Raw genomic sequence first — 18247 nt, forward strand, 5'->3', positions numbered from 1 at the left:
TGGTTTTAGCCTTTTATTTTAGTAGTTATAGTGAACCTAAACATACAAACTTGATGTTAAAATGAAATTATGGAAACAGTTCGGTTGTATGAAATTTTTTTATCTATGGAATTTGCAGTGAAGAAATGGACCTGTTTATATGCAAGTGGTGCATGATATGAGAGTTTTATGCTTGTACGAATTTCGTAAATGTATGTTAAACTGAATTGTTGGGGTTGTTTGGCAAATCACTCTAAATCTCCCTCTATATCTTTTCACTTCTTAAAAAAATAACATTCTTAAACTTTTTTACACATTTTATATCACATCAATCATTTTTATTACTATTTAAATAAAAAAAATCACTACTAAACAAAACTTCTTTACTTTTCGTTAAAACATTCTCAAATTTTATATTACATTAATCACTTCTTACTACACAACACACAAATATTCCACAACACAACTAAACTACTTACCAAACAGGGTCGTTGTCTTTTGGACTTCAAATTAATTGAAGTCATCTTAAGGTGCTTAATTTCTGAGCTGGGTTGGTGTTTGGTAGTGATGGTCCTGCAGTTTCTTTGCTCTTTTGTTTAGTTGTTGGGTGATTTTGGCTGGTCTGTTTAGCTGAGTTTTGTAAGTTTTAGAGACATAAAACTAGGAAATTACTGTTAAGAATTGAGTGGTTGTGGTAGGGAACTAGGAAGAGAGACAGATTACTCGCAATACTTTATTGTTCTTGAAGTGCAAGTTGCCATATGTGAAATCAGTTTACACATTCTTTACCCAGAAACAGGTCCATAACTTGATATATATATATATATATATATATATATATATATATATATATATTTTCTCATAATGAAAAAATGATACTAACATAATTCAAGGTCCAAAAGAGTAGAACCAATACTTATGGCCATTACAGGATTAACTCTTCAAGCAAGATTTTAACCACAATCTTATTGAATCTTGTCTACTTTGCATGCCTTAGCTATCAGATGTTCTCACCATACCTAAAATGTAAATATCAAATAAGTGCTTCCCAAGTAATTTCAACTCATTCATGGAATTCTGTTGTTGTGATACTACAATTGGTAGGAAACATATCAACATATAATGCAATTTTAACAGATATGCATTACTAAGATATGCATTACTAAGAAACATTTCAGCTGATACAACACCAAAAGAAGGCAAAAAATAACTGGAAATTGGCCAATAAGAAATTCAACCATTCTAATCCAATAGTTCCTTGAGTCAAAGCCACCTAATTAAATTGGAAAATTAAGAAGCCAACATAGAGTCTGTGAAAGACTGAGAGACAGTCATCGTGCAATGGTCAAACTGCAAAGCAGCAACAAACGGAGGGCAAAAGGCTGCAAATAGCGCTATCCATAAGATAATTCACTACAAAAAGTGAAATCCAAATTTACATAAAAAAAAGTAAGAAAATAATGTAGAAACTGGTGTTTAAGCTCCTGCTTGCGCAATGTTCCATTCATATCTTTATCTAGGGCAAGAAACAAGTCTGCATAAAGAATTGGGGTGCAGTTAGCCACATGAATATCACAGTAGTTTTAAGTACTTCAAACACATCATAACATTTATTTTGAGATTAACAATAGCAAGAGATACATACAAAACAAATGAAACCCACCCCACTATATGAGACAAGCATTTGTTTTTGCTAAGGAGAGCTAAAATAATCATAGAACATGCCACCATAATGAAATTCAACAAGATAACATTTCACCAACCCCTCCACCTACACACTTCGTTTCCCCCTTTTACTCAATTCTTCTCTTTCTATGAAGCTTACAAAACATGGTTTGAGTAAGAAATCACTAAAGGACCCGCTCTCTTTGTTATTCTTATCTGTATTCTTAAGCAAATTCATGAAACAAATGCAAAAATCAATATCAAAGTAAAACTTTATCAAGGGAAAAAAAATTGTCCAATCTGCACTTCGACAACTCATCATAGGAGAACACATCACTCCTCAAACTTGATAGTTCGTATGGGAAATGCCTTTCAAAAGAATTTTTCTCCAAATATATTTTTTTGATTTCTAAGATTTGAACTTGAGCATCCAGCATACTAGATGGAAAATTAAAAAAAAAAAAAACAAAAAAAAAAAGAAGAAGAAGAAAGCTCTATTCAGGAAATATATATATATATATATATATAAAGACAGAAAAGAGTGCTTCTGTTACCACATGTGTTTGGGGATCTTTGTCCTACTTGTTGGGTATGTGATCTGAGAGTAGCATAAGTAATATATAGTGACCATTTTGGTTGTGTAAAGTTTGGCTTGACTGGAACTCATAAGGGGTGAAATACCAGAGCAAGAGATTTATAAAAATGTAAGCAGCTGCTGTTGCTACTTCTTTGCCTGGGGTCGCTGGTGCCAGTTTCTGGGGCTGTGGGCACACAAGAGCCCATGTCAAAGCATATAGATAGAATAACTACCATATTCACTAATAAGGAAACATGAGTCACTCTCTACTTAATTTCTTTAGAAGGTACATGAAGAGACAATGGTTGTAGGGACCCCTGTGGAAAAGTGTTCAAAGTTGAAATGCTTAATTAAAGAGTCCAAATGGAGGACTATCCAAGACATTTATATACATGTCAAGCACAAAATTAACAATTATAATCAATGAAAATGGCAAGAAATATATTTCTAAATTAAAATGTATTAACAAGTCCAATTGAAAGTTACTGTCACCAAAGTTTTTTATACTTCACCATCCGTCTATACACCATAAGCCTCAGCACCTAGAAATAGATTCAATATCAAACAGAGAAATAGAAAATTATATGAGACAAAAGGGTGACAAGGCACACAATACAGGTGTTAATCCGATGTATCGTCAACTAAAGCAGAAGTAATTGCAGAAAAACTCTCCTAAACCAGAACTAAACCTTTAGACTCATACTCACATTATTTTCTTCAAGAAAAATTAACCAAGCATTAAGAATTTCAGTTTATCTTTCAATTTCCAACAAATCGGGTACTCCACATGCTTCAAGAATTTTAACGTACATTACCCCCAAACAATCAAAAAACAACAAACAATCAAACAATATCCAATCAGGCAGCAAGAGCCAATACCCATTCAGAGATTGACCCAAACCCAGCATCAACATCCCATTCTGAAGCATCATGTTCCATAGGGGTTTTTCGGTTTACAATCAAGGTTTCACAATCCACATAACACAAACATGTAAGAAGGCATTTTATAACTAGAAACTCAATAGCAAAAAACCACAAATCATAGCAAGGACTTAAAAAAAAAAGCAAATCTGAAAACAACTGAAAAAACGCAAAAATGGGGGAGATCGGTACCAGAGCCAGAAATGGAGGAAATCTAGGCCGGAAATGGGTCGCTGAAACTGGGGGACCTTGTCGGCGGTCGCTCTGTCGGAGATGAAAGACGACCGGAGATGGAAGATGGCCGGAGATGGAGATCGCATGGTGGTTGGGTTTTGGTCGGAGATGGAGAACAACGGTGGCGGGCTCATGCAAAAATGGTCGCCAGAACTGGAAGACGGCCGGAGATGGAAGACGGCAGGAACTGGAAGAACGACGGAGAACGAACGTTGGCCGAAGATGGAGAACGACGGTGGTCGAAGATAGAGAAAGACGGTGGCGGGTTGTGCGTGGTGGTCAACGGTGAGAAGAAAATGGGTAGATGGAGAGAGGGAGGGAAAATTTGGGGGGAAGCTCGGTGGGAATGGAAATGAGAAAATGGGGTACTACAGTGATTTTGTTTTCAAATTTTGAAATTTTTAATTTTATTTTTTTAAAAAAAATATGTTAAAACTGAAATGGTCTTTCCACGTAGGAAAGGGCCGGGCAGGGGCCGGCAAGTTGGCCCCTGCCTATCATTACTCCCTACGATAAACCTTAGGTTTCATTTTTGCCCCATTTGAGACACCCATTCCTAGAGAGAACCATGTTGAAGGATTTTTCCTCAAAATTTGGAGAAGTTTCTACTTTGTATTTCTTTTGATCGAAAACGAAGTCGTCAGTTATATGAAACTGTTGGAAAACATGTTACATTGTTATTGCAAAAATAAATGAAGCCAATGAAGTTTGGGGTAAACAAAATTTCAACAAATTCTTGGAACTAAAGTACAGATATGGTCTGTCCAAAAAATAACACAAAAGAAACACAACTAATTAAACCAAGCCTCTGTCTCTAAGTAAAGCTTCCACTGCTCTTCTCCCAGAAAGCAGCGCACCATCAAATGTGGCCGAGGTCAAATGGTCACCACACGCGTACACACCCGACCCGATTCTAGGATTTTTCATCAAATCCGTTGGCGGCCATTGATTCGGTTGTGCAAACCCGATCCGATACGTTCTCAAGTGCCTCCACGACCCCACCATTGGATCCCCAAACCATCCCGAGAGCTCCCCAACAACCTGAGCCCTCAGATCATCGTCAGACATGCCCTCAAACATCCCGATCAAGGACACCGACACCAGAGCCTTGTCCCCTGGGCCATACGACGGAGCCACATTTGTAGCAAAGAACATGTTGTTTACAATGCCCTTGCCCGACCCGTTTAGAAACAAAACTGGATCTCGGACCGGGACTTGACTCCGATCCATACTAAAATACAAACAAACCGTACTTCGAGCCGGTTTTTGCTTCCCCGGTTCGCTGCTTCCCGGCAAAAGCTTAGCCGCTTGGGGTTCTTCAACGGCCACTATTACACCAAGCTCGCTCCTAATAAGTTTAATAACCTCACCGTTCTCTAGCCTCACACTCGGCGAACCCGAACCGGAATCCGGTTCGTCAAGATAGACGGAAACGACTTTCGAATTTAACAGGATCGAGTTGGGTGGCAATTTCGCCGTCAATTGTTCGGGGATTGCGCCGATACCGTTCGCCGGAAGAGCATTGTCGCCGAGAGCAAGACACTTGAATATAAAATGGAATAGCCTCGACGTCGTCTCGAGCTCTTTATCGAAGAAAACTCCGCCGAAGAAAGGGCGAAAGAACCTCCTGATTATGGAATCTGAGAACCCAATCCTCCTCAACAAATCGATGGTGGGAAGCTCCTCTGAAGTGAGAATTTCGTCGTCGGATTTGGTCAAGACCCGAAGCGTCGTCGGCGCAATCAGAAGCTTGTCGAAAACCGAGCCGATGGGGTTTGCGAGGGATTGTATGGAGTCCCAGAAGTGGCGTAAAGGGTTGGAGATAGTGTGGAATTGAGAGTTGTAATAAACCCGAGCGCCGGAATAGAAGTTGCAGAGGTTTAAGGATGGGTAGTGAAGGAGCTTTTGGGCTTCAGGGTAGGCAGTGATGAAGATTTGGAAGCCGCGGTCAAGAAGAAAGCCGTCGACGAAGTCGGTTCGGACACGGCCGCCGACGGCGTCAGAAGCTTCGAGGAGGAGGAAGGGGATGTTGTGGGAGTTGAGGTGGGTGGCAGCGGCAAGACCCGCAAGGCCGGCTCCAATGACGATGACACCCGTGGATTTTGGCTGCGATGGTATTGGTTGGAACGAAGACGAGAATGTTGATGCCTGGGATTTGGGTAGGAAGCGGTGTTGGTGGTGGGCGTATCGGGGTGGGGGAGAGGGAGAGAAGAGGAGGGATGGGTTGGAGAAGTTGGGGTGAGGGAGAGGGACGAGGAAGAGAGTCATTTTTGGATGAGGATTTCGTTTCGGATGATAGGATGGAATGGGATGGCCACCGGGAGTGGTAGCTGGTTTTGTTGCTGGATGTGCTCACGTGGCTGACCTCTCCACGTGTGTCGACGCCCGTCATTCTTTTTTTTTTGGATAATTATAAATTACCCGTCATTCTTCCATGATTCTACCTGTCATTTTTGTGTTTTTGCCGCCTTGAAAAGGGCCTTTTTCTTTTCTTTTTGTGGTCGTGCGTTGAAAAAGGTTAAAACGACGAACAAAAAGCCTGTTTGGGATTCACTTCTTGTTTTTACTAGCTTGATGCGTCTGGAACTGGAAGTATCAATTAATAGAAGGATTTGGCTTAAATAAATTTAAGAGAAAAAAAAAAAAAAAAAAATCCAAAGAAAAGACATCCAGGATCCATCAGTCCATCCATCCTATCCTCCCAAGGATTGGGAACCTTATAATTTTGCAAGCCAAACTTGTTAAAAGATAAATAAATTATGAGCTGAGCATAAGTCGTTGCAAGAACAAAAGTGAGGGAGTTATATCCAACCTTCACCAGGAAGGGTATATTAAATTTTTCATTCAGTCTTTGAAGGAACTAGTATCATCAAAATGTAATAATAGTGTACAATCCAAGTGTAATTGTTTGTAAAGGAACTAGTATAGTAACTGTGTGTGTGTCATCAGCAAATTAAGCGACACGTACACACAAAGTACTGTAGGATGATTATTCTAATAATCCCACTCGTTACCTGGTACCAGAGGAACTGAGAGTCCAAATATTAGAAGAGCAAAAGTACTATAGATCGAGTATAGATTGTTCCGAGAGACCACAGCGCGCAGGAGATCGAATGTTATGCGAATGATCGAGTTTAATTACTCCTCCGAGTCCGAGCAAATTTCAGCAAACACCGGCAATCTCTTTTTTGAACTAGGACGACGACCATACAGAACACTCTCAATATAGGTATTAACATCTTTCCTTGAAGAATGTGGCAGCCCAACCTCAATGCCATCATCTAGGGGACACCAGTAGCCGCTAGTGCCTTCTGCTTTCGTGGGTATCACCGCCGCTGCTTCGCTTCCTCCTGCTGCTGCTGCCACGACCTCACAAACAAAGCGACTCTTTAGCCCGTATGTTCCTGATCCTGTACTACCGTACGACTTGTGTGTCTGTGCATCCCAACAGTGCCATGATTACAAGCTGATAAAGCAGTATATATATGTCAACAAATATAAGTAATCCCATATTTTTCTCATTTTTCACCTCAGTTTTGTTCTTGGCAGCTGGAAAACGAGTTGGGCGTAGCTCTTCCTTTCCATGCGCAAACTGCAAAAATTGGTCATATTTGTGCATCCCAACAGTGCCATGATTACAAGCTGATAATGTAGTATGTCAACAGATATAAGTAATCCCATATTTTTCTCATTTTTCACCTCAGTTTTGTTCTTGGCAGCTGCGAAACGAGTTGGGCGTAGCTCTTCCTTCCCATGCGCAAACTGCAAAAATTTGTCATATTTGCATCAGCTCATCAACAACTGGCACTGTCACTGCCCTGTTCACAACTCTCTAAGGATTGCAATATTCAACGTTTCATTATCCCAATGTAGCACAAAAAAAAATAATTGAGTTCAACTTGAATATTGTTTTGTTTAAACCATCTGAATATTACTTTTCTCCTTTTATTTTAAATGTTTAAACAAATACAGAAAGGAAGTAATGTTTTTTGCATGCCTACCGAGGAAAAAAGAAAAAAGAAAAAAGAAATAAATATATAACTAAAAGAAATAAATATTATTTTTTTAACAAAAAAAAAAAAAAAATCCCAGCCATTAAGGAGATGATTACTATTTTGATGAATTCATGATGAGAAATCTGAATCGTCCAATAATCGGTCAAAAGTGAGAGATCAATTAGTAGGGGGGCGGGAGCTGACCTGGCATTTGGAGCCGTAACGGCAGCTTCCAGAATCCTCCCAGGAGCGGCAAATGTCGCTCTTGTACAGGCTCTTCCCACCGGACGATGAAGAAGAAGACGACGTAGTGGAGCTTCCTGAATCGATGACGGACCTCGCGAACCTTCCAGCCGGAATTGCCGAGGCGACCAAAATTCCATCCATAACCAGTACGTCCTCCTCCAACTTCACCGGCGTGGCGTAAACGTTCGGCGACCTCGCCACCTCCAAGTTCTCCACCGGAGAGAGCGGCGCGTACTTGAGGGACTCCGGAGACCCGGCACGAAGGTACCTGAGGAGCGGCGACTCTCCGAGGTCGATGTTCTCGTGGTAGTAGCTGTAGCGGCCTCTTCCCAGGAGCGACAGGTTGTCCATCGATGCGTTGCCGTTTAGGCTGCTCCTGAGTTGAGGGATCTTTGAGTTGCTGCTGTTACAGTAAAGTTCTCCCATTGGATGTTGAGCTTTTCCTGGAATTCCGACGCCAAGATTCTGTGATTTTGCCGCAGACTCATGCCAAATCTCCTAAGCTTTCTTCCTCTCTCTCTCTCTCTCTCGCTGATAATTTAGCTATAAATTGCTTTCGGTTTTACTTTTGAAATTAGTTTTACTAGATTTTGAATTTCCCGCCTAAATTATATTCTTCTATGCTATGGTAATACCGTAATACAGAGACCAAGGGAAGACTTACGATCTGGTAATTCCAGTCGTTCTTCGAATGAAAATGTAATGAATAAAACGAGAGAAAAATGAATAAATCGTTGAATAAACGAGAGAGAGAGAGAAGAAAATCAATACACAAAGAAATGAGAACAATTCGAATAGCACTGATTCACTTTCCAATAGAAATTTAATTCTATGCTTTGAACGATTTTTTTTTTTTTCTTTTTTTCTTCTTGTTTTTACAGTGAACCTCTCGTACACGTGATAGATTTTGAATTTAGGTTGTAGAAACAAAAAAAAAAAAAAAAATTCACTGTGGCAACAAACAATACAGAAAATAAATGAAATTCGGAAATGTGAAAAACAGAGAATCAACTGGAAAATCTGAACAGAATAATAGTAAACCTCAGAGATGGCGGGCTTGGACTCTGAACGTTGTGTTTGAGTCGTCTTCTTCGTCACAGAGAGGCTTTGGCATTTGGCGCTTTGCTTTGATAGAACAGGGTTATTGTGAGGAATGGAATTATATTAAATAATTATGATGAGACTCTACTTAAGGGGCAAAATTGTAAAATATAAATTAAAAATGACAATTTTACCCCTTATTTTATTACTCTACCAATCTGATAGAGTTTGGTTGTCTTAACCCTCCATGCTCAACGATTTGCATTTCAAGGTAAAACATATAAAGAGATAAAGATACCGGCGTGTTTGGTAAGCAACTTACCATTCCTATCCTTTATTTTTACTTCTCTTTTTTTAAAAAAAAAAAAACACAATGGACTTTAAAATATTTCAAACTTTTTATATCATATTAATAATTTTATTTTTTATTACTATTCAAATAAAAGAAATCTAATACAATACAAAAAATTCACTTTTCCATATTACATCAATCATTTTTTATTACTACTAAAAAAAAAATAACTCAACAATCTTTACTAAACACACACACACAAGCTTTCCTTTTATGCTCCGTTTGTTTCGATATAAAATGATTTTTGTCGTAAAATATTTTCGGCGAAATCATTTTTTTAAAAAAATAATTTTCTTGAAAATATTTTCATGTGTTTGGCACGTAAGAAAAAATTACTAATGGCGAAAAATGGAATCCGGCAACTATGGTCGGAATCGGGGCACCGTTCGATGGCCGTTGCCGAATTCCAGTAAGCTAGTTTGGCCGAATTCTTGCCGGGCTCCGCCAGAATTCGGCAAGATCTAATCAGATCTTGCCGGATTCTCGCCATTTTGGCAAGATCCAGCTATTTCAAAACCATAAATTGTTTTCTAAAAATTAAGAAGGCTTTTACGATCAAACTAAAAATAATTTTCATTGACCATTATTTTTGCTCCTACCAAACACCATAAAATGCTGAAATTATTTTTCAAAAATTATTTTACGTCGAAACATAAGGCTCCTGTCAATTCTTATCAGGACACAACTGGAATTTCTCTAGTGAGCTTTCAGTGCAAACTAGGGGACCGAGGTTTTCAACCTTTACAAAATGGGCGTGAACTGTTTAGTTTATTGATAGGCCACTCTTATTTAATTTATTTATTTATTTATTATTTTTTTTAAAAAAAAAAGAAAAAGAAAAAAAGAAGTAATAGTATATATATATTTGTGTTGATAGTGTGATATGAGGCTGGATCTGGGAAGCCTGTTTGGACAGCCAAGGCAAACAGAGTTGTTGAAAGAATAAAATACCACAACATAAACCCCTATTGATTGACAATTTGACACAAACTATTCATGAGTCTTTGAACAAGCATCCAACCTTATGCACAATTCACCACTGAAAGCTCCCTAATTCACAGAATAAAAAATGTACAAATTAGATCCCATCAATTGCATTCTTCAGATTACCCCCAAACAATGACATGAGACCCCCGCCATGGACTCTCCCCTCCGGAACCATAAAGTCGAAGCTTTTGCTCCCGCCATTACTGCTAACACCGCCCATGCCTTGCCCATCCATCCCTCCCCCTGCCTTCTCAGCACTCAGGAAACTTGAATTAGATGATGACTTCATTGATGAAGGAACCAACACCTGCGGGGGTATGAGATGTTGTCTTTTTCCCGGCTTTTCCAGCGACCCAATGCAGTTGGGGACAACACTGACTCTGGAGGAAGAAGTACTGTTGCCAAACCTACTCCCTGAAGTTGAAGCAGCAGATACAAGACCACGGAAGAGCCCTGGTGCAATCAGACCTCCCTTGTTTGCCTCCCGCTCCTGCACCATGCTACTGTGAGCAGCACAAAGACCACTCTTACCCCTAGCAAATTTCTCACATTTTCCCTCTCCCCAGGTGCATCGCTTTCCCCCACCATGCGCCTTGCAGAAATCTGTGCTCCCTTGTGCACTCTTCCCACAGTTTTCAAACTTGCACCTCTTCCCTCCCCCATGCCTAACGCAACAATCTGTGCGGCCACGTGCGCTCTTTGTGCAGCCTGAAACAGCACATCTCTTTCCACCACCATGGGCAACACAGAAGTTCGTGCCCCCATGGACACTCTTTGGGCAAATTCCACCACCATCAAATAGGCAGCGCTTTCCCCCACCATGCCCCTTGCACAATGGCGTGCTCCCTTCCGCACCTTTGGTGCAACCTGCAAATATGCAACGCTTTCCACCACCATGTGCCTTGCAAAATACGGTGCTCCCTTGTGCACCCTTGGTACATTCCTCGTACTGACAACGGCGTCCACCCCCATGGGAGATGCACAAACCAGCCTGTCCTTCAGCACTACGAGTGCAGCCTTCCACCTTACACCTCTTGCCCCCTCCATGTCTAATGCAAAGGCCTGACTTGCCCCGTGCAGCTTTGTTGCACCCACCTGAATATCCACATCGTCGGCCACCACCATGTGCTATGCAATAATCCGTCTTCCCCTCAGCGCTTTTAGTGCAACCCAAGTGCAGGCATCTCTTCCCTCCACCATGGGCCTTACAATAGGCAGTTCGGCTCTCAGCACCCTTGTTACAACCTGGTTTTTGGCATCTCTGTCCGCCCCCGTGACCAATACAAAGACCAGACGCCCCTCGTGCTCCTTTTGTGCAGCCCAAAAATTTGCATTTCTTAGAATTGCTGCTTCGGTGGTCAGAAGATGCTCCTGTAGTTGCTTGCTCAGAGGCAGTGCTAACTGAGTACTCCGAGGTAGTGGATGGTTCATGGCTCGGCTGGGATTTTGCCCCAAGCTCTACAACTTGAGTTTGAATCGAAACCTTAGCACTGTCCATTCTTGGAGCCAAAAGAAGTGATGGCATATAGCCACCTGATTTCTTAGCTGAGGTAGAACCCTCGTCAACAACAGGAATCACAAGATGATTATCTTCAGCAGATACTTGGTTTCGGAGAGAGAAGGTATTAATATCAGTCTCTGTTGAAACTGAAATATCAAGCACACTTGAAGAGTCATTAGTACCTCCAGAAAGACTGAGTTGTAGGATTGAATCACCCTCAACTGAAAACCTCTGAGGCAATGTTGTGGTTAATCCCTTGTTCTTCTTGAAATCCACACTGTAATAACTATCAGAGTATGCACTTGGTGTTGGGCCCAACCCGAGTACCAATCGGCAGCTGTCATCAGAAGCATTGGGAAAGTTAACCCCAAGACTGCTTTGGTTACACCTATATCTGGCTGCATTGCCACCTCCATAGCCAAGGCAATTCAAGCGTAGAGTAGTGTCGCCGAAGGTGTCATTTTTTTTCAGTTCTCCATCATAAGACAAAAGAACCCCCTTCTTGTTCAGATCCATTCTCTTGACGTTGTGCACTACAGCTATAAAAATCCCAACTAAAAGAACACTTTTTACAACATGCTACATGCAGTCCGACATATCAGAACTAAATGAAAAAGTAGAAGAAATTCTAATAACCGACTTCCCCCACTAACAAAGCCGGATGTGTCTGATCTGTCCATCTTTATTATATATCAGCACCAACAGCACAGAATTTTTCAGTGAAAGCACATTAAGTAGTATCTGATAACGTTTCTTGGATAGAACCCTTTAATAAGAATGGTTAATATGGATGTGCAGAGATCTTTGGAGCTTCTTATGCTCCTAGATGAAAAACCATATAGCTTCATTAACCCTGGCAATAAAGAAAAACAGAGACTGCATTTAAATCAAATAGTCAAATTGGGAAAAGAATTAGATATGAATTTTTTTTCCACAATTGGTTGCAAAACAAGATTGTGGATATTCTAATAAACTTCGGCATTATTCCAACTCAAAATTCTAAAATACAAAGTCACTTATAATCTTTTCTGATTTATCTACAAACGATTAGCTAAATTATCAGCAAATCTACCAAAACTTGAAATCGCCGTCTCAATTTACTATCATCTCAAAACTACAAGACCAAGACCTAAAAGCATGGAAGCCTCATTCAAAAATATTGGAGTATGCTTACTAGTCACTTCTTTTATAAGCCATGAATTATATTATGAATGCATGGAAGTATGCTTACTAGTCACCATTAAAAACTCAATCGGCTATATGACTTCAGGACACCTTGTGATCCTTTCAGGGGTAGTGGAGGGGAGGTTATGAAGTAAAGGACAGCCATGAAATGCTCAAGGTTAGGGCTTTCTTGCAAGAAACTGAGATGGGATCACTGTATTGTTTTAAGTTGATGGACAAATATAGGGGATAGGGTTGTGGGGCTGTGTTTATGTGATGATGTTTTACGACTCTTATAGTTCTCCATTTTGAAAACTATCTAACAAATCCCAATCAAAATGCTTAAGACTTATAAATAAGAGAGAGAGAAGAAGAAGAAGAAGAGATAACCCCAGGATACTAAAGTTCGATCTTTGACAAATAAACAACCCTAGAACTGAAAAAAACAAATTCTAGGTTTTCAGAAATAGAGGGCCTGTTTAGTAAAGTTTTCTAATAGCGCTGGGAATCGACTCCATCAGAGTTGGAAATAGGGTTTCTGGCTTCACCTGATTCGGAGGCATCGGAAAACCTCCAACTCCTCTGACAGCCCTAATTTCCTAGCTGCCTCCGCCTCTGACGAGTCGGCTTGGGTCTTTTTGTTTTTTTTTTTTTTGAGAAATTTTGAGAAATAAAATTCAGCTGAGTCATTAACCCCATTAGCCCTATAATTATTTATATGTGTGTGTGTTTGTGAATCTTTAGCCAGCCCTATAAATATATGACATGACTTCAACCCATAAAAAGTTTTTGTTTCCCACGGACATTGAGCTCAACATAATAAAAATTCCATAATAGCCAAAACTGAAAGTCTCCCAGAAAACAAAAGTTACACCCTTTTAAAGTGGCTGCATTTTAACATAGTCACACTAAAATCAAAATGGCCAGTAAATGGCGGGAGTGCCTTATGAATCCATGTGACATTGCTGGTAACTAAATAATAAAGAAACTTTATTTAAGTTTCAGGTCACTAGTTACCAACAACCTGTAAACCTTTTACCCAAGCATATACCACAATATAAGGGCCTTCCTACTTCTGTGAAATGCTACAAAATTGGAAACTACTGCAGGCTTTCTGAAAATGCAGTTCATGTGCAACCAGACAGGTCTGGTACATAGGGACATCAGAGTCACTATTCCTTATGAATTGTTATCTGCCCATTTCTATCTATACAGATACTATATGAAAGAAAAATATCAGGTAACAAGGATGCCCTAGTTGTTCCTATGTGAAGTTTGGCCACCAAGGAACATAAACTTCATAGTTTAAAGGACTAACATTAGCATTAATAAAAGATGCCAATGACCTGTCCCCTTATTGGCAGTTCAGCTTGCCAATAGAAATCAACAGGAGAAGGCATGATTTCAAACCACCTGACGTTACTGTTAGATAGGAAAGAAAGATGGTAGAAGCTGTTAACTAAACAAAATGATGTTTCATATGTACGGAGGAGTGTGATGGGACAAGACTACATCAAAGAATAATTACGATGCTGACTTAATTCCATGCCTCATTCAACAAAGATGCATTCTGAGCTTCTTGTTAACTCTTATCAGTCTATATATTGTGAGGATAATGACAGCTTACCATATAGAAATCAATCATAAAGTTGATGAAACAAATCATTAACCATAAGACAAGGAATAGAGAAATAGCTAAAGACAACTTTCACACAATCAAACTGAGCCTAATGAGATAAACCCATACTCATTGAGCAGCACTTCTTTATATACATAAATAACACGTGCCAAAAAAAGAAGTGGAGGGCAGATGTGGAGATTTTTGTATTCTTTGGAAGATATAGATAGTGCATAACTTCATTAAAAGGAACACAAATTTTCCTTTTGAAAGGGAAAACGCAACAAAGCACTTAACTGGGAAGAAAACATAAAGATTTATAATTATATAAATTATTAAAAGAAGAAGTAAACCTTCGGCAAAGACTTCTGACCTTCACTAACTTAACAGGAGAAAAAGCCACATCCATTTTGTTTATATTGAGCAGTATGCAGTCCAGAACTGATAAATGCCAATTCTTCCTCATGATTGTTAATTTGTTTTACTGATTAACAACTGCACGTAACTGCAGATTGATGTAGCTTCTGAAGATTGTAATCAATCTTTTTTATTTCCTACTTTCTCTTCCCATCATTTAACTCTTCCATTCAGTATCATCTTCAACAATGTATGCAAATCAGCTAAAAGCCCCCACAAAGCAAATTTATGGCTGTTCCTCTGTGAAACTAGACCACATGAAAAGGTAAAAGCTTCAGACATGGAAATAAAACAAAAGGCACTTCCATATCTAAATATTAGTTTACTAACAGAACTTAGTCATTAACTTCTTCAAAACAAAAATAAGCCAAAAGTCTTCCGGTCAACAATACAGTCAGGTGCGTATCCTAAAATGAATTCAGTATATCAGATTTATTAGAATAAATTTTTTTTTTTTTTTGGGGGGGGGCCAATATTATCAGAATATCATAACAAACAGAAGAACTAAAATTAACACAAACTATTTCATGTCTCTTTGATCAATACAAAAGGAAAAAGAACCATGGAACTTTCTGATAAATCACATACTAACATTTGAGATCTATCCAAAAACCAAAAGCCCCTGAACACAAGAATAAAAAACTACAGAACAGAGATTCGAGCCCTACGAGCACCATATAAATTTTCAATGAACCCGACCAAGAACAAAAACCAGATCAAATATTTTACGGATTCAGCTAAGAATTAAATACCCAAATCATTTGCAGCAACAAAAAAGAGATATAACAAGAACAAAAACTGAAATAGCATTAATCAGAAATTATATCAGATTAACAAATTTCTGCAAAGATTAGAGCACAAAAGCTGAGAATACCCAACAACCATAAATGTTAACAATCCCAAACCACGCAGTGAAAAACCCAAAAAATAACAAGTTTCATACAACGCAGTGAAAAACCCAAGAATTAACAAGTTTCAGCAAATGAAATAACACCAACAAAAGAAAAAAGAGACGAATAATTTGCAGTTATACCCTGATAATCAATTTACAGGAAATCTCCGAAAAGCTGGCGGATCTGAGAAGTGGCCGGAGTCACCCCGCGGCTGAAAAACCCAGATGAAGAAGAAAAAAGAAGCAACGAAAGCAGAGCGATTTGTAGCAGTGTGAGAAAAAGAGCAAAAACAACCAATCACGTAATAGGCGCTAATAAATAAACCAAATTGACTTGGCCTGGGCGGCTCTATTTTCTACATTTCTTCTTTTTCTTAAAATAAAATTAATAAATAAATAATTTATTTATTGTGTGAAATACCAAATATACCCTGATTTTAGTGCGTGCACAACTGTCACTGATTTACGCTATGCATACTTTTAGTTGAAAACAACACGTACAAATGTCGGAACTACTCTTCTTAGACCAGCGTCTATTGGTGCTGAGAGAGGGTTCTTTTGTCTTTTCCTCATTGTTTTTTCATATATTTTGTCGTGGGCGTGGCGGAGAGAAATTAGTGGAGGAGGGTGGAGTTATTTGATTGCGCAGATATTATTAAAATCGTCTCAGTTGGCGCCGGCTCAGTTTCGGGGCCGCTGCAGTCACGAGTCAACGACTTGGTCTGCTGATAGCCTGAGAGCGTGAGAATTGAGAGCCAAACCACTGACATATCTTGCAAGATCTAAACCTATTTACCTATATATACAATCCTTTAACTATAATTTAAAAATAATGATTACCCGCATAATAAGACCCAAATTAAAATTGGGGAGAACTTTATTTAAGGTTATTAAATTTTTGCTTTTTTTTTTTTTTTTTTTTTTTGAAAAAAGATTCATAAACTTTAAATTATCTCAATTTAGAGTATGTATTTTTCGAAAAGTCTCAATTATGGATTTTTAGTTAAGATTTTCCGTTAAATTCTATCAAAATTTTCAAAATACTTCTATGTTTATTTTATTTTTAAAAAAAATTATAAAAATTTAAAAAGATTCAAGAATAGATATTTTTACAAATTTCGTTAAATTCTAACCAATACTTAAATCTCAGCAATTTTTATTTTTTTTCTTTCCTAAAAAAAAATGAGGGGTATTAAGAGAATAAAATTAAGCGATTACGATAGCTTCATGATAATTTTTTTTTTTTTTTTTTTTTTTCAGACGAAGACCTGTTTGGTATAGATTTCAAAAAATATTTTAGGTTTTGTGTTTTGAAAATTATTTTCCAAAAACTGAAAACTGAAAAGTGTTGTTTATAGGGTCACATCTAAAAAAACGAGGAGAGGAGGCCAGCCTCTAGTTAAGGGGTGACCCCACTTTATATATATAAAGCAATAAGACTAGTCTTCACATCTTAAAAAAGTGAGCAACTATTTTCAAAACATCGTTTATGAAGGTGGGAATTTTTTTGTAAAATGTTTTGTATTTTGGTTTGAAAAGAGTGTGAGTGAAGAACCATATATAAAAATCTTGTTTGGATAATTATTATTAGAAAAGTATTTTGTAATATTTGTTTTATTTTTAGATACTTCATGGATCACCACGGATGGCTTTATGTTTGTTGGTTTAATAAGGTTATTTGTTATCCTTTATCACATGCATGTTTAATGATGCTTGAGAATTAATAACCGAATTATATCAATGCCAAATAACGACTTCAATGAATTTTCACTGTATGGAAGAAGAATGTGAAATGCACTGTCGGTGACTCCGTCAATGTAGAAATCCAATATTTTTCTTTTGATCGAAGGTTGGTAAGAATATAATAATAATAATAATAATAATTAGAAATAATATTTAAAAACAAACAGAGAATAGAATAAAGAATCTGTTGAAGATAATATAAAAAAAACAATATATAGTAAATAAGAGAGTTGTACTTTTTTAGTAGCTATTACAACTGGAGATGCTTCATCCAAAGCTAAAATCTTTACATTTTTATAACATGCTGATATGGTTAACACCACTTTCTTTATTCGTTACTGTAATATTGCATTTAAAAGAATAGGAAATTGAAGTTCCACTTTATTGGAGACAATATCAAATCTTATACTTTACTTTCAGTATTACCTAAAAGAAAAAGAAATAAAACGTCATTTTAAAACAGATTATTATTCTACCATTATCTCATTATGCTAACGTAGTATTGTCAATCTACCCTTAGATTAGTCCTAATTAAAAAGAAAATATTGGAAAATCATAAACGTAAGAAAATATATATAATTCTACAGTGTGTACCTTTGATTGAGAACTCACAAACCATGATCTTTTGATCTTTTGTAAGCGTTCTACAATGTATAGTGATGCCTCTTCAGAATTGAAAGAACTCAACGGTGGTGTTTTATTACAAAAACAAAATGCATATCCCCACAACCCAAATGCTATTTGAGAGAGAAAAAAGAAGAGAGAATTAAGAAATTAAGATTTAAAATTTTGAATTCTAAAAGCATTGATGGATTGAATGAGTCTTTAACTCTCATCCCATGGATTATTTATAGCCAACCTAAGGACACAACTCTCATAGCCATGGAAATTACAAATCCAAGAGATATAGCTATT

The 18247-nt window shown here is 38.0% G+C and overlaps 3 protein-coding genes across 7 annotated transcripts; all 3 read right to left on the reverse strand.

The window, feature by feature from the left end:
• Positions 1-4083: 4083 nt before the first annotated feature.
• On the reverse strand, positions 4084-5671 carry LOC133881394 (15-cis-phytoene desaturase, chloroplastic/chromoplastic). The gene has a single exon (XM_062320311.1). It carries the CDS (start codon positions 5642-5644, stop codon positions 4172-4174), a length of 1473 nt encoding a protein of 490 aa, XP_062176295.1. The 5' UTR covers positions 5645-5671; the 3' UTR covers positions 4084-4171.
• A 599-nt stretch (positions 5672-6270) lies between these two features.
• On the reverse strand, positions 6271-8743 carry LOC133880959 (uncharacterized). 2 transcript variants are annotated; one of them, XM_062319929.1, is made up of 5 exons: positions 8659-8743; positions 7576-8060; positions 7076-7138; positions 6906-6968; positions 6271-6811 (listed from the first exon to the last, which is right to left on the reverse strand). In XM_062319929.1, exons 2-5 carry the CDS (start codon positions 8041-8043, stop codon positions 6515-6517), a joined length of 891 nt encoding a protein of 296 aa, XP_062175913.1. In that variant the 5' UTR covers positions 8044-8060; positions 8659-8743; the 3' UTR covers positions 6271-6514. The 2 variants fall into 2 exon arrangements, with proteins under 2 accessions (XP_062175913.1, XP_062175912.1); XM_062319928.1 differs by lacking the exon at positions 8659-8743 and having other exon boundaries at positions 7576-8412.
• A 1215-nt stretch (positions 8744-9958) lies between these two features.
• Positions 9959-18133, reverse strand: LOC133882782 (uncharacterized). Of its 4 annotated transcripts, XM_062321999.1 has the most exons (4): positions 17927-18133; positions 15731-15801; positions 14634-14945; positions 9959-12351 (listed from the first exon to the last, which is right to left on the reverse strand). In XM_062321999.1, the coding sequence occupies exon 4, from the start codon at positions 12012-12014 to the stop codon at positions 10089-10091; it is 1926 nt and encodes a 641-aa protein (XP_062177983.1). In that variant the 5' UTR covers positions 12015-12351; positions 14634-14945; positions 15731-15801; positions 17927-18133; the 3' UTR covers positions 9959-10088. The 4 variants fall into 4 exon arrangements, with proteins under 4 accessions (XP_062177983.1, XP_062177982.1, XP_062177981.1 ...); XM_062321998.1 differs by lacking the exon at positions 17927-18133 and having other exon boundaries at positions 14654-14945; positions 15731-15888; XM_062321997.1 differs by lacking the exon at positions 17927-18133 and having other exon boundaries at positions 15731-15888.
• Between the last annotated feature and the right edge of the window lie 114 nt (positions 18134-18247).

Source organism: Alnus glutinosa, chromosome 11, assembly GCF_958979055.1.
Source record: "Alnus glutinosa chromosome 11, dhAlnGlut1.1, whole genome shotgun sequence".
In the NCBI taxonomy this organism is placed as follows: domain Eukaryota; kingdom Viridiplantae; phylum Streptophyta; class Magnoliopsida; order Fagales; family Betulaceae; genus Alnus; species Alnus glutinosa.

Coding starts and splice junctions, on each gene's coding strand:
- LOC133882782 (XM_062321999.1), bottom strand. CDS start 12,014: ATGGATCTGAACAAGAAGGGGGTTCTTTTGTCTTATGATGGAGAACTG.
- LOC133881394 (XM_062320311.1), bottom strand. CDS start 5,644: ATGACTCTCTTCCTCGTCCCTCTCCCTCACCCCAACTTCTCCAACCCA.
- LOC133880959 (XM_062319929.1), bottom strand. CDS start 8,043: ATGGGAGAACTTTACTGTAACAGCAGCAACTCAAAGATCCCTCAACTC. Junction 7,139..7,575: donor GTTACGGCTCCAAATGCCAG/GTCAGCTCCCGC, acceptor AAATTTTTGCAG/TTTGCGCATGGGAAGGAAGA. Junction 6,969..7,075: donor CTGCCAAGAACAAAACTGAG/GTGAAAAATGAG, acceptor CAATTTTTGCAG/TTTGCGCATGGAAAGGAAGA.